The following is a 14,053-nucleotide window of genomic DNA, read 5'->3' as shown; positions in this document are numbered from 1 at the left end:
AAAGGTTGCTCAAATGCCACCGTAGTATTGTAAGCGCCCGTGGGTGCTAGTTTGTGGAAAATATCTAGAGGCATGAGTTCCCAAAAATGGAAAGCCCCGTATGGCGGTGCGATAAGGTCACCCAGCCGGGGATAAATCAAAAGGCCGAATATGCAAAATCTAACTCAAAAAGAGAGCACTGAAAGGGAGAATATATGCAGCAACACAGGTCTGGAAATCCCCCATTTTTTGTTTGTTCCAGTTTTTCTCTCCTCAGTGGTCAACGATGTCCAACTCCTACGTTCCCGGAGTTGACTACCATAAGTCCCGGCAAGGCATCGCAGCAGAGTACTGCAGATAAAAATTGCGGGGTCATCGGCAAGGAAAGTGCACTGATGTAATTCTTGAAGAAGCGAGTGCCAGATTCACTTGAAGAATACACATGATTCCCGCATGGCAGCAGACCTTGAACAACAAAGTTTTTCACCATGAAGGAAGGACGGAAGGAACCCCAAAAACCTGTGCAGAGTGGATAAGTACTTTACATACTCTTTGTCCCTTAAACATTAGGATGATTGTGAACAGAAGAAATTTTGTGTTTAGGAATGAAAAGTGAACTTTGAAGATTAAGCAGATTATAGAACATTTTGAATCTCATTAGACTGACTGCCCGAGAATCGGGAATTTGTTAAGAACCAATGTTTTAACCCATACGAAAAGGAAACAAGATGTTTCCTTTTTGTATGGGTTTTGTGCCTAATGAGCACCTGATCAATTGTATATAGTAATTTAACCGTTTGAAGGAAACATTCTATGTAAATGAGAAATTTGTATATTTAAGGTATCAGAGAGTGAGTGAACCTTAGATGATGTTAACTTGGTATTGCTTATATTATATCTGTGTCTTGTATTACTTATGAGTTCATTAAATATGTTTCATTGTTTCATATGTGTGTGATCTGACCATATAGATTGACTCTTACCACTCATAAAAATTACGAACCTGCTTACCTGTATATGCACGCGGGGATACCCAAAGTAATTTAAGAAGGAAGGGCTATGACTGCAAGATAAGAAAACCTATGGCCTCTGATTCAGCTGTGATCACATTAGTGGCATCTAATTTCTGTGACCCTCCCTAGGGTAAGATATACTCTGTACCTAAGCTCAGGCTGGGGCAGTAAATAAATTCGTCTGAGAAAAAAGGGGATGCCTCACACAAGTTAGAGAGTAGGTAATCTAAGGCCCTACATAGTAATTGATAGACAAACTTTAGAAAGAAAAAATAGGAAAGGAATTAGAGTGAAGAACCACGAACAAACAACGACCATAGCAAAGGCAACATAGAAAACAAAAATTAACAACATATTGTTATGGAAATGTAAGATGCTAAGATGGTTGTTTGAAAAGTTTGGTAAATTTCCAATAGATGGCAACACAAATCATTCATTCACACCAGTGTTGGCACGTATCATCTTTTTCATGACCCTGGCGAAAGTTCAGCCACATGCGATGCATAGTTCTTGTTTGGCAAACATTTAAAATGACCGTGTTCACATTTTTCATAAAAATGGAGAAAAACAAGTTTTGTACAGTGAAAAAACATTTATTTGAAGAAGTGGATGGCCACGCAGATCAAAGCAGAGTTAGATGCAGTTCATGGTGACTCTGCACCAGCATTAAAGACTATTTAGTTTTGGATAATGAGTTTAAATGTGGTTGTAAGTCCATCAAAGATGAAGCACACTCCAAACACCCAACTGAGGTCACTACGAAGGAAATGATTGACAAAATCCATGGTATCATTATGGAAGACCACCGAGTAAAAGTACACGAGATTGCTGAAATTGTAGGGATCTCAACTGAACAGGTGTATAATATCCTGCCCGAAAAATTGCACATGAAAGAGCTGTGTGTGCGATGGGTGCCGTGATTGTAAACTTCAATCAAAACGGCATGTGATTTCGATGCAGTGTTTGGCAATGTTTAATTGCAATTCGAAGGATTTTTTGCATTGATTCGTGACTGCAGGCAAAACATGGATTAACCACTACACACCTGAGTCCAAGCAGAAGTCAAAACAGTTGACAATGTCTGGTGAAAGAGCAGCTGAGAAGGTGATGGCAACTATTTTTTGGGATTCCCAAGGAGTTATCATAATAGACTATTTGGAAAAGGATAAGACAATAACAGGAGTATATTGTGCGTCATTATTGAACCATTTAAAACAATAACTATGAAAAAACGTTTCAAGATTGGTGCACAAAAAAAAAGTGCTCTTTCATCAACACAATGCACCGTCCCACAATGGCAAGATTGCACGAATTGAGGTTTGAAATGGTTCCACATCCACCGTATTCTACGGAATTGGACCCATGCGACTTCTTGTTCCCAAACTTAAAAATTTGGCTCGTGGAAAACAGTTTTCTTTGAACGAGGATGTCATCAAGGCTGTCAAATGAATATTTTGCACAATTTGACAAATCCTACTTTTTAGATGGGATGTAAAAATTGGAAACTCATTGGACCAAATGTGTAGACCTTTGATGGAGGCTATGTTGAGAAATAAAGGTGATTTTTTCCAAAAAAAAATGTGTTTATCTTATTTTTTTATGAAACTTTTCAAACATCCCTAGTAAGAATTATGGGAAGGGCCACTACTCAGACCAGTTTCAACATTTATTGAAGTCTCATCAGTGGGAGCCAGATGCAGAAGTGGTACCAAGGTTGAAGTAATGCAGGTCATATACAAGTAGTCAAAAGGTGTCACACCTTATTACTAAAATACTCTGGATTAGAGATATATTTTGAAAGTTTTTCCACTTGGTTATACTATAAATTAAAGATATATAATTATAATAATAATCATTGTATCTTTGGTCAAGTGTAAATTTTGAAGGTAGAGGTATTGCACCCACCCTCATAGAAAGATTCAGTTGTTTAACTTTATTCTGCATATGTTGTTTTTACTTTTACTGTTACGTTAAGAGCTTTTCTGAAGAGATTTAAGAATATTTTCATATGCCATCACTCATCTCTCCAAATACACATAACTTCAGTGAAGATAATGTGCTACTGTATTGTCAAAAGCCAATGCCTAGGTCCAAGCACCTGAACTTTGTATTTTATATTAGATTTGATTATTAGACGAGGTATAGATATTAAGAAGGCCAAACAGAAGAAGAGTTACAAGCAAGTAATGTCTGCAAAATTTTAGATCTATCTTTCAGAGAATTTTTAATGTAAATTAGACGTGACCATCTAGTTTTATAATATTTTATATTTTATAAAATACTATAAAACTGATAGTTTGGCATAGTACTCAACAAAAACTGACTGGGTTAAAAAAATAACATAATTTATGTACTTCATGTACTTTGATTTGCATCAAACTATGCAATACAACTATTACAATAAACGCTTTTAATCTTCTCTAAAAGAATTTGTTAACATAGTCATGTCAGTAAAATCATTCTAGCTAAAATATTGTAATGTTAATATACACACACCTTTTTTTTTTTTTTTTGCTAGCAAGCCCAGGTAACATAAAATTGCATTTGCTCCTCAGAAATCAAATGTGGATGTTCTGAATAAGAATAAAGGAGAATGAGAGAATAATAAAACGAAAATCAACTCACCTCTCTACGTATAAATTAGAAAGTGACCACAGATTATCCCAAGTTTCTATAACAGTGTTATATTTTGTTTGAAGAGTAGCTGTCTTCCGAGTTGTTATTTTGAAAGTCTGCTTTACTTCTGCAACTTGAGTTTCAAGTTTATGAAGAAGATTTTCAAATTCCTGTAAGTACAAACATAAACCTGAAGTTTTACTTTTTACAGGCCCTTATGCTGACTACTTTTCACTGAACATTTGATCCTAAATTGAACAGCGTAATTGAATGCAATCACTTATCTTACAATGCTCCAGAAACCCACTCGGCATTAGCGAGCTATTAGAGACAAGTGGCGAGTGAATTTTCAATGGCATTCTAAATTCATTTAAAATATATTACCTTATTTACTTTGCACAATTTTGCACTTATATTTTTCATTAAAAAATCATTTATTCATTTATCAGGTTATTTCATTATGAGCAGCTGCCATAAATTTATTAAAGTTTGATTCCTTTAATAAACTGTTTATCCCCTCTCCCCAATCAAAAAGTTGTCATGAAGATATTTTCAAAGATATGCTTCGCTGCTGTTTTTGAAAGATGAAGTAATTCCGATCTATGACAACAGGCAGCACTATTTATCTCTCACCATCTGTTCTGAACTTAAACCTACCAGGCATTTGCTAGTTAATCCTGAAATAATCAAACAACATTTTATTTTGCAAGACAAGAAATCACTATTCTTCTTAAAAACATCAGAGATACCTTTAATCACAATAGTAAAACAAAATATAATAATAACTTAACAAGATCAATTTTCATTTGTTTCACTGCAAACTGAAATATAATTTTAATGATGAATTTATTCTTATTATTATTCTTACAAACTTAAGAGGCATGCAATTGTAATATAGTATTGGAGTAAGCTTTTTTTAATAATTCACATGCATATGCTTTGTGTAATTATATACTTGAACATTTCACATAATGAAAAGCCTTTTTTAATACTGTAATTCAAAAAATGCAATTATTTTGCAAAGTATGTTTGAGACTGATCATGTGACTGACATATCATGAAAACTGAACCTGGTGTTCCACAGTAAGTATTAATTAATTTCTTGTTATTTTATTGAATTTTATTATTTTTCTTTTGTACTGAATTATTTTTTATGGATAAGTTATATGAATTCATCCATTATGAACACAAATGAAAGGAAACACAAATTACACTTTTTTGTAAAATGGCACAAAATTGAAGACATGAAAGGAATCAAAAATGTTAAATGCTAGAAAGTTCTGTTTTGTCATTAAGTAAAAATAATCAAGAAAGACTAGAGTAAAAATATCCTGATGATGCTGACAGTAATTCTACATTACTACAAGGCCTCAAGAATCTTTCAAAGTGGAAATGTTTAGATTTCATGACGCTTCCAATTCTCACAAATGACACAGACTTGGCCAGAATTCATCCATAAAATATGCTTATGACTACTGCACAAAGAAAGATGGATTCTAAAATATTCCCTATACAGGAACAACAAAGTGCTTTTATAAGTGTATAAAGTGCAGTTATGGGCTCTTACAGAAGTCCCATTCATAAAGGATAGACACAGTTTGACATTCCTGTAGTCTTCAGAATCATATGCAGAACTTTCAAAACAACAATTAATATTCATTACATTTCATTTGCAGAACTATGCAAAACAATAAAAAAAAGATGAGAAATGAAATAAGATCTTATAACACAACAAAAATAAAAGAAACAACTGAAAACAATAAAAATATTAAAATACTAAGAAAACATTTATCAGTTGGCAAAATTCAAATAACTGCAATAAAAGATTACAATGAAACTACAATAAGGAACCAAGAACAAATCTTAAGCAGGCTAGAAAAAGTTTATAAAGAGCTCTATAGTGATCCTTCAATAGATAAATCAAATATCAATAAATATTCTCCATTGCATATAGGATTCATCCCTCCATTCACTTCAGATGAAATAAAATAAGCATTAAAACAAAGGAAAAACAAAAAATGTCCTGGTGAAGACCTAATTCACATAGAATTAATTAAATGGGGAGGAAACAACATAATTCACCATGCCACAAACTTACTAATTCTATGCCTAGAAGAGGGGAATATACCAGAAAACTGGAAAAATACTATTCTGATACACTTATTTAAAAAAAAGGGAACAAAGAAGAAGTAAAGAACTATAGAGCAATTAGTATTCTCTCTAATCTGTACAAAATTCTCACAAAAGTAATAACAAACAGGTTAATCCCTCTTCTAGACTCAAATCAACCAATAAAACAAGCAGGATTCTGTAAAGGCTTTAACACAGTTGATCATATTCATGCAGTAAAACAAATAATAGAAAAAGCAGAAGAAAACCAATTACCTCTCTGTTTAGCCTTTATTGATTATGAAAAAGCATTTGATTCCATCAAAACTAATGCAATAATCAAAACACTCCAGAATCAGGGAGTTCCTACAGAATATATGGACCTCCTCCAGGAAACATACAACACTGCAACAGCAAGAATCCAACTTCAACTTCACACGAGTAGCAAAAATATCAAACTGAAAAAGGTGTCCAACAAAGAGACTCCCTATCACCCAAAATCTTTACAGGCAGTCCTTCAAGAAATATTTAAAAATATAAACTGGACAAACCTTGGTATAAAAATTAATAACAGAAACTTAACACAATATCATAAGTTTTGCAAACACTCCAGAATACCTTAATATAATAATGATAGAAGATCTATATCATGAAAGCAGAAAAGTCGGTCTAAAAAAAACAGAGAAAAAAATCATGTTTAATCATTTTGTAACACCAAAAAACATAATAATAGAAATTCTAGTGGTAAGACTTATACGTTGGTTAGACATAACTGGTAATTAATTTACGGAATTAACAACGCATATAAAGTAAATTAATTAAAGATAACTTTAATGAATCACTTCTATATTTCGACAATGTCACATTGTCATCTTCAGGAACATAAAGATATGGTATGTGCACTACAGGAACTAACAAAGCAAATGAGGCAGAAATTAAGACACTAATTTTGTTCCTAAAGTCCTAATGGTGCCCTCTTGCGGGCTAATTTGGTAGTCTTGGCCGTTGGGCTGAAGTTCTCATAATGAAAGTCTCCCAAATTTGGGGCAGTTTCATGCACCCAAATTTGTTGAGGTTAGGAACGTTTTTTAGAGCTGCTGAAGATTCTTTGAATAATCTTTCGTATTTAAACTTGCTGCGATGGATTATTTTTGTCTTCTTCCAACGAATTTTATGGTGGGTATCTAAGGCATGGTCTGCCAGCCCAGAGCGGCTGTACTGGTGAAACCGGATGTAGTCTTGGTGTTCTGAAATCCTGATATTTGTTGTTCTGCCTGTTTGGCCAAAGTAGGACAATTTGCAGCTGCAAGGGACCTGGTATACACCAGGTAGGTCTAGGGGAAGTGGTTGGTCTTTGGTAGAGCGGATAAGGGATGCCAACTTTTTATATGGTCTGTAACAGGAAGTAAGGTCATATTTCTTGAGGATATTAGTTATTTTTTCAGAGGTGCCCTGGATGTAGGGGATAGTGATAGACTTGGTGTAGTCTTTATTGTTGAGGGGGGGAGGGGGGTTGTGGTTTTCAGGTTTTAGTATTTTTTGGATTTTTTTGGGGTTATAGCCATTGGCTAAGAAAGTGTTGAGGATGTGGTTTAGTTCTATAGTCAGGGCCTTGTCATCTGAGCAGATTAATTTTGCCCTGTTATATAGTGTTTTTATCACCCCATATTGTTGTGAGGGGGGGTGGTGGGATTGCTGGTGAATGTATCTGCCAGTGTGGGTGGGTTTTCTGTAAACAGAGAAAACCAAAGATCCATCAAGCTGGCGGGTGATTAAAGTGTCTAGGAAGGGTAGGGTGTTGTTTTCCTCTTTTTCTAAGGTGAACTGGACTCTGGGATGTTGGTTGTTTAAGTGTGTTAGGAAGGAGTGGAGTGAGTCTGAGCCATGTGGCCAAATAGCAAACACATCATCCACATAACGAAGCCAAATAGTGGGTTTTTGTGGGGCGGAGTTTAAGGCTTTTTCTTCAAATGTCTCCATAAAGAAATTGGCCAAGGGTGGGGAAAGTGGTGAACCCATGGCTGTCCCCTCTATCTGTTTGTAGAACTTTCCTTGCCAAACGAAATAGCCTGAGTTCATTGTGAACTGAAATAGGGCTGAGATATCGGGAGGAAACTTGGCTTGGATGAGCTCAAGGGTTTCTTTGAGTGGGACATTAGTGAATAGGGAGGAGACGTCAAAACTGACCATTATGTCAGTGTGTTGGAGTGTGAGGTTTTCTATACTGGCTTTAAAGTGGGCCGAGTTTTTTATGTATGATGGTGTGTTGCCAGTGTAGTGTGTGAGCGTTTTGGCTAAATGTTTGGCTAATTTATATGTGGGGGAATCAATGCCATCCACTATGGGACGTAATGGCACATTTTGTTTATGTATTTTTGGGAGTCCATATAATCGGGGGGGTCTAGAGTTATAAGGTTTAAGCTTGTTGGTGACAGAAATGTCTTGGAAAGAGTCTCTTCATATACATACTTAGGTCATCTCATTGATCTAAACTGTGCATAAAACCAATAGAAGAGTTCAACTTGCATGGAGTGCATTCAGAAAATTGAAAAGCATTTTTTAAAACAATGATGTCCCACTCTGTTTAAAAAGGAAGACATTTAACTAGTGTATAATTCCATTCATCACATATGGTTGTGAAACTTAGTCTCTAACAAAAGCATTGGCAAATAAACTAGCAACAACTCAAAGAAAAATTGAGAGGTTGATGCTAGGCATCACATTAAAAGATAGCAAACGAAACACCTGAAATGATATCACTGGCATCATTCTTCACCATAAGCGACTAAAATGGAAATAGGCCAGACATCTATCCAGAAAAGAAGATGGGCAATGGATCACCATACTAACAAACTGGATTCCAAAAGAAGGGAAATGAGGCCGAGGACATCTTAAAAGAAGGTGGAGTGATGAATTGTCAAATTTTGTTGGGGAAAATTGGTCAACCCATTGCCAAGATCAGAGAAAGGTGGAAAGAACTGGAAAAAACTTTCATTTTATCATAAAGTTTGAGATTTTTTGAAAAAAATCACTTTTAAGGATTGAATACAATAAGCAACAGAAATAGAAGTGAAAATATTGTAGCACAACACTTTCCAGAGTGCATTTAGATAAGTCTAAACAACCTCCACCGGCACTGGTTATATGTTTTCCAAATTAGTTGTTAGTCCAGAAATATACTAATGAACCTTCCTGTGAAAATAATGGTAAAATGAGTTTAATGGCAAGCATTGTGTGAATGCTGATGTTTAGTGAGAGTCTCTCTTGATGCATCTTCAGACCCCACACAGATGTCCATATAATAACTATAATAATTCTCAACCTTGGCACAAGAAAAACTAAATAAACTTTTGCTTTCATGCTTTTATTCAAATATGTGAAAGCTACTATAAACTTTGTGAAGATCCTATAATGCTAAAGAAAACTGTTGACATTTTCATGCCCTATAAACATATATTCCTGTGTTATTAACATTACATTCCAAAAAACTAGAGTATTGAATCTAATAACTAAAATAGGACATAATTTACTACAGTGGTAACTTAAGGATCAGAGCCAGAAAACTGAGAGGAGTCCTCCACACTACTACTTTTAAGGAATGCAAAGAATGACTGGGACTTCCGAACTATAATTCCATCCTCACCTTTACATGATGCAGCACATTAGTAGATTTCCACTGAGTACTGAATAAACCAGGATGAGTTAGCAATTTGAGACCTAACTGACCAAACTGTACTCCCATTGGCTTAAATATGATGGCAAAACATGCCAGCTGGGGCATCACATGTTAAAGAAGACCCCCTGTTGTTTTCATTAGGGAACCAATTCAGCATACAGAAGAAGGACAATCCAACATAAAAGAAGTGAAGATAGGAACCATCAACATAAAGAGAATCAATGGAAAGGAAATTGAAAATTGAAAAGTACAACATGACATAATTGGCATTACTGACAGAAAGAAGAATAAAACAGGTGATATGCTACTAAATATTAAATATACGATGTTATATTCAGACAATAATGATTAAGGAAAGGAAGCAGGAGCAAACGTATTCAACACCAAAAGTGAAGATAAACTTGTTGAAAATGGTAGGAAATTTCAAGCAGTTATTTGGCAACCTTCAAAATGGGAAATGAATGATGAAACTTTTTTTTTGTTTTTTTGAACAAGGAAAAAAATTTATTTAATACAATACAATACTTAATACAAATACAGTTTAACAATGACAAATATGCATAATGCAAGGGAATAAAGTCATCCAGGTTATAAAATGTGTAACAGAAATCAATACACAATGCATAAATAGTGCAGTGCACAAAAATATTGGCAAGAACAATATATATGGGATAAAAGATATATGAGGGTGGTCCCAAAAGTTCTTGGCCTAAAAATGAAAAAAAAAAAAAATTACAATTTCAAAATTATTTTTATTTTTCAACATAATCTCCCTTAAGACAAATACATTTATTCCAGCGAAGCTTCAGCGCCATTATCCAGTCCCTGTAGAAGAAGACCCTGCGAAATACCCTCTACAGCTGAAATCACCTCTTGATTCAAAGAAAAAATTAAGAATATTTTAATAATTAAGAATATATTAAAATTAAGAAAATTAAGAAGAAAAAAATTCTTAAAATTAAGAATATCAAAAGGGTTTTGAATATTTAAATTATCCTTCCCAAAAATATCCCAGAAAGCACATGATGCGTCATATAGTTCTATTGCATTTGTGTCTTTATTGTTGCCATCGTTCAAGAGAATCTCTAAATTGTCACAATTTTTTTGTAAATCTTCGCTATTAATTTATAGTAATCTATACAAGAAATTGAAATTATCATAATATGTATGTAGTTGTTCAAAACGTTTTATTAACAAACACACTGCTACGTCTAGAAGTGCATAAAACACATTCACTCTAAATTTATCTTCTGGCGATTGGGGCGTTTCGTCATGATGCTCGTAGTCAAATTGTCATGTCTTCTTTCGTACCAGTTTTAAATTCTTGTTCTCCATCCACCTCTTCACTCAGTTCTTTTGCCGTTTTTAGAACTTCTTTAAAATTTGTATCTGATCAATACTCTTGTATGAATATTTTTAAGTTTTCGATAATTCTAAAGCAAGTGTAATGTTCATATTTTTGTCTTGAAGCATTTTACTCACAGGGTATATTCTGTTAAGTAAATCATGCCAAGTTATAAGAGAGCAAATACATTTGTAGTTCTTTATTTTAGCACATAATGTTTTGTGCTTCATGCTGAGTTTCTTTATTAAAATTTTCATTATTTAAAATTTCAAAAAGTGCATCGTTAATTTCAATTTTCTCCTAACTGATATCGTAGAGGGTGGACTGCACTAATTATACTTTCCCATTGCATTTCTGATGGCTGTTTCAATGTTAATTTTTTTACGAACTTTAAAAGGATTGCCCAACATCTGCAAGAGAATGAAAAAAAATTGTATGTTTCTTGAATTGCAAAGAAACTAATTGTATCTGCATTGTTAATGATTAAATTTAGAGTATGAGCAGCACATGGCATGTAAAAAGCTTCAGGATTTTTGTTCAAAAAAAATTTTGGAACCCATACAGTTTCCCTTTGATATTTGCCCCATTGTCATACCCTTGACCTCGCATGTCTTCAATGGGAATGTTCCATTCTTCAAGTTGTTCCATCATTGTTGCACATAAACCACGTCTTGTGGAATCTGATATATCTGCAAAACCAAAAAGTTTTCCCCCTGATCTTGACAATTCCATTGTCACAGGAAACAAAGCAAATAATAATGGTTATTTGTTCTGTTTTACTTGCATCAGGTGTGTAGTATAAAATTATGGAATAATATTTAGATTTTCGAATTGATATTCTTGTTGAGAGGCTTATACGCTGGTTAGACATAATAACTAATATTTAAGGAATTGACAGCGTATACTGGAACTATAGATTAAATAAACTTTAATATACACTTTCCGATATTTCGGCGAACGTTACGTTGCCATCTTCTTGGGAACTTACTAAAAAGACACGTGCACACAAGTACTAATACAACAAATGAGACTGAGGCTAGGACGCTAGCGTTTTCCTAAAGTCCTGATGGTGCCCCCTGGCGGGCTATATTGGTAGTTCTTGGCCTTTGGGCTGAAGTTCTTTTGATAAAAGTTTCCCAAATTTGGGGCAGTTTCATGCATCCAAATTTGTTGAGGTTTGGCATGTTCCTAAGGGCCGAGGCTGATTCCATGAATAGTCTTTCATACTTGAACTTGCTGCGGTGTATTACTGTGGCTTTCTTCCATCTTATTCTGTGGCGAGTATCCAGAGCGTGGTCTGCAAGCCCAGAGTGGCTGTACTGGTGAAATCGGATGTAATCCTTGTGTTCTGAGATTCTGATATTTGCTGTCCTGCCTGTTTGGCCAAAGTAGGACAGTTTACAGCTGCAAGGGACCTGGTATACACCAGGTAGGTCTAGGGGAAGTGGTTGGTCTTTGGTGGAGCGGATAAGGGATGCCAGTTTTCTATGTGGTCTGTAACAAGTGGTCAAGTCATGTTTTTTTAAGATTTTATTGATTTTTTCTGAGGTGCCTCTGATGTAGGGAATAGTGATGGATTTAGAGTAATCTTTTTTTGTGAGGGGGAGGGGGTGGTGGGTTGTGGATAACTGGGTTAAGTATTTTTTGGATTTTTTGGAGGGGGTAGCCGTTGGCTGAGAAAGTGTCACGGATGTGATTTAGTTCAGAGGTTAGGGCTAGATCATTAAAACAGATTATTTTTGCCCTGTTGAATAATGTTTTAATAACTCCATATTGTTGTGAGGGGGGGGGGGGGATTGTTGGTGAATGTATCTGCCTGTATGGGTGGGTTTTCTATAAACTGAGAAAACCAAGGTTCCATCAGGTTGGCGGGTGACTAGTGTGTCTAGGAAGGGGAGGTTATTGTTTTCCTCTTTTTCCAGGGTGAATTTGATTCTAGGGTGTTGGTTGTTCAAGTGTGTTAGGAAGGAGAGGAGTGAATCCGGGCCATGTGGCCAAATTTTAGTAAGTTCCCAAGAAGATGGCAACGTAACGTTCGCCGAAATATCGGAAAGTGTATATTAAAGTTTATTTAATCTATAGTTCCAGTATACGCTGTCAATTCCTTAAATATTAGTTATTCGAATTGATAATAAAATTGTATCTCTGATTGCATTACTTAAAGTTTCCAATATTTCATTTTGACTGTCTTTACTCAAATAGTGTACTCTATTGTTTCGTTGTAGGGCCCTTTCAACATGATTTTCCATAACAGGATCAAACTTTGCAAACAGTTTGACTAATTTTAAAAAATTGCCGTTATTCCTTTCATATAATTTATCAGATGATCCATGAAAAGTTAAATTTTGGCTAACAAGGAATTTTATAATTTCAATCAAGAGTTCTAAAACACTCATTCAATGTTTCTTCTCCATTTCATACATGCTTTGAGTCTGGCAATCAAAATAGTTTTGTTTTTTAAATTTTTATCAAGTTCCTTCCATTTTAAGAAATTTTTCATGTGAGTTAAACTAGTCTCATGTCTATGCAAAGTTGTATTTACATTTCTCAAATCATTATAATCTTCTACAAGACTATTTGATTCAGTAGGTGCAAAAGGTTTGCAACAAAAGCAAAAAACAGAATTTAAAGTTTTGGAATAAATGAGCCATGTTCTTGGCACGAACTTCCATTTTCCATTTTCCTATTATAATACATGTCGCCAAATGTTTGACCATATGTATCTCTGGGATATATTATATTTTTCTTTTGAACAGGCCCCATTTCAATTAACACAACTTGTAATTTTTCATCAATATTTCCCCATTCACCTGGATCTTCTAAATTTACAGAGACTAACAATATGTTAGTTTTGTGGTCAACTAGAACTAAATCTTCTCCTAACTGTTTTTCACTTAAATCATGCATCTTGTTATCTTGTTCAATAGTACAATTGAACAAAGTTGCAATAGTACTTTCATGCAAACTGGATGATGGGCACGGTTCTCCAACTCTGATTTCTGATGTATTGAGTTGGTTACAATCTGCATCAGAATATTTTAATATTTTAACAAATTTATTAAGAGCCCCAGTTTGTTTCTTAACATCTGCTTCTTTCGCAGCACGGCGCTTATGATTTTGTGCACCAGATAAGTTTTTTTAATTTTTGATTCCATTTCTATTTTATACCCACAAGAAATTATTACGCAACACGACACAGAGGCGAAATAATAGTCCACACTGCGCTACTGTCAGTAGCCTACTGAGATGCATACCACATGACTGGTTAACTAGCAACAAATGTTGTGTACAAAAATTCGTTTCTGCGCATAAAAA

At 34.7% G+C, this 14,053-nt stretch overlaps 1 protein-coding gene across 1 annotated transcript in view; it reads right to left on the bottom strand.

Moving 5' to 3' along the window:
* The window catches only part of LOC150107495 (uncharacterized), a 1,121,546-nt gene that overhangs the window by 825,247 nt on the left and 282,246 nt on the right, over positions 1 to 14,053 (bottom strand). Inside the window, exon 22 of the mRNA XM_090392112.1 lies at positions 3,618 to 3,778. Within this exon, the coding sequence (XP_090248238.1) occupies positions 3,618 to 3,778 (161 nt within the window). The remainder of the gene's footprint in view (positions 1 to 3,617; positions 3,779 to 14,053) is intronic.

The sequence above is a fragment of the Typopeltis vanoorti genome, chromosome 4 (assembly GCF_054136105.1).
Source record: "Typopeltis vanoorti isolate ZY-2024b chromosome 4, IOZ_Tvanoo_1.0, whole genome shotgun sequence".
In the NCBI taxonomy this organism is placed as follows: domain Eukaryota; kingdom Metazoa; phylum Arthropoda; class Arachnida; order Uropygi; family Thelyphonidae; genus Typopeltis; species Typopeltis vanoorti.
The sequence above is the reverse complement of the archived record's forward strand: the minus strand, read 5'-3'. Positions and strand labels throughout refer to the sequence as shown.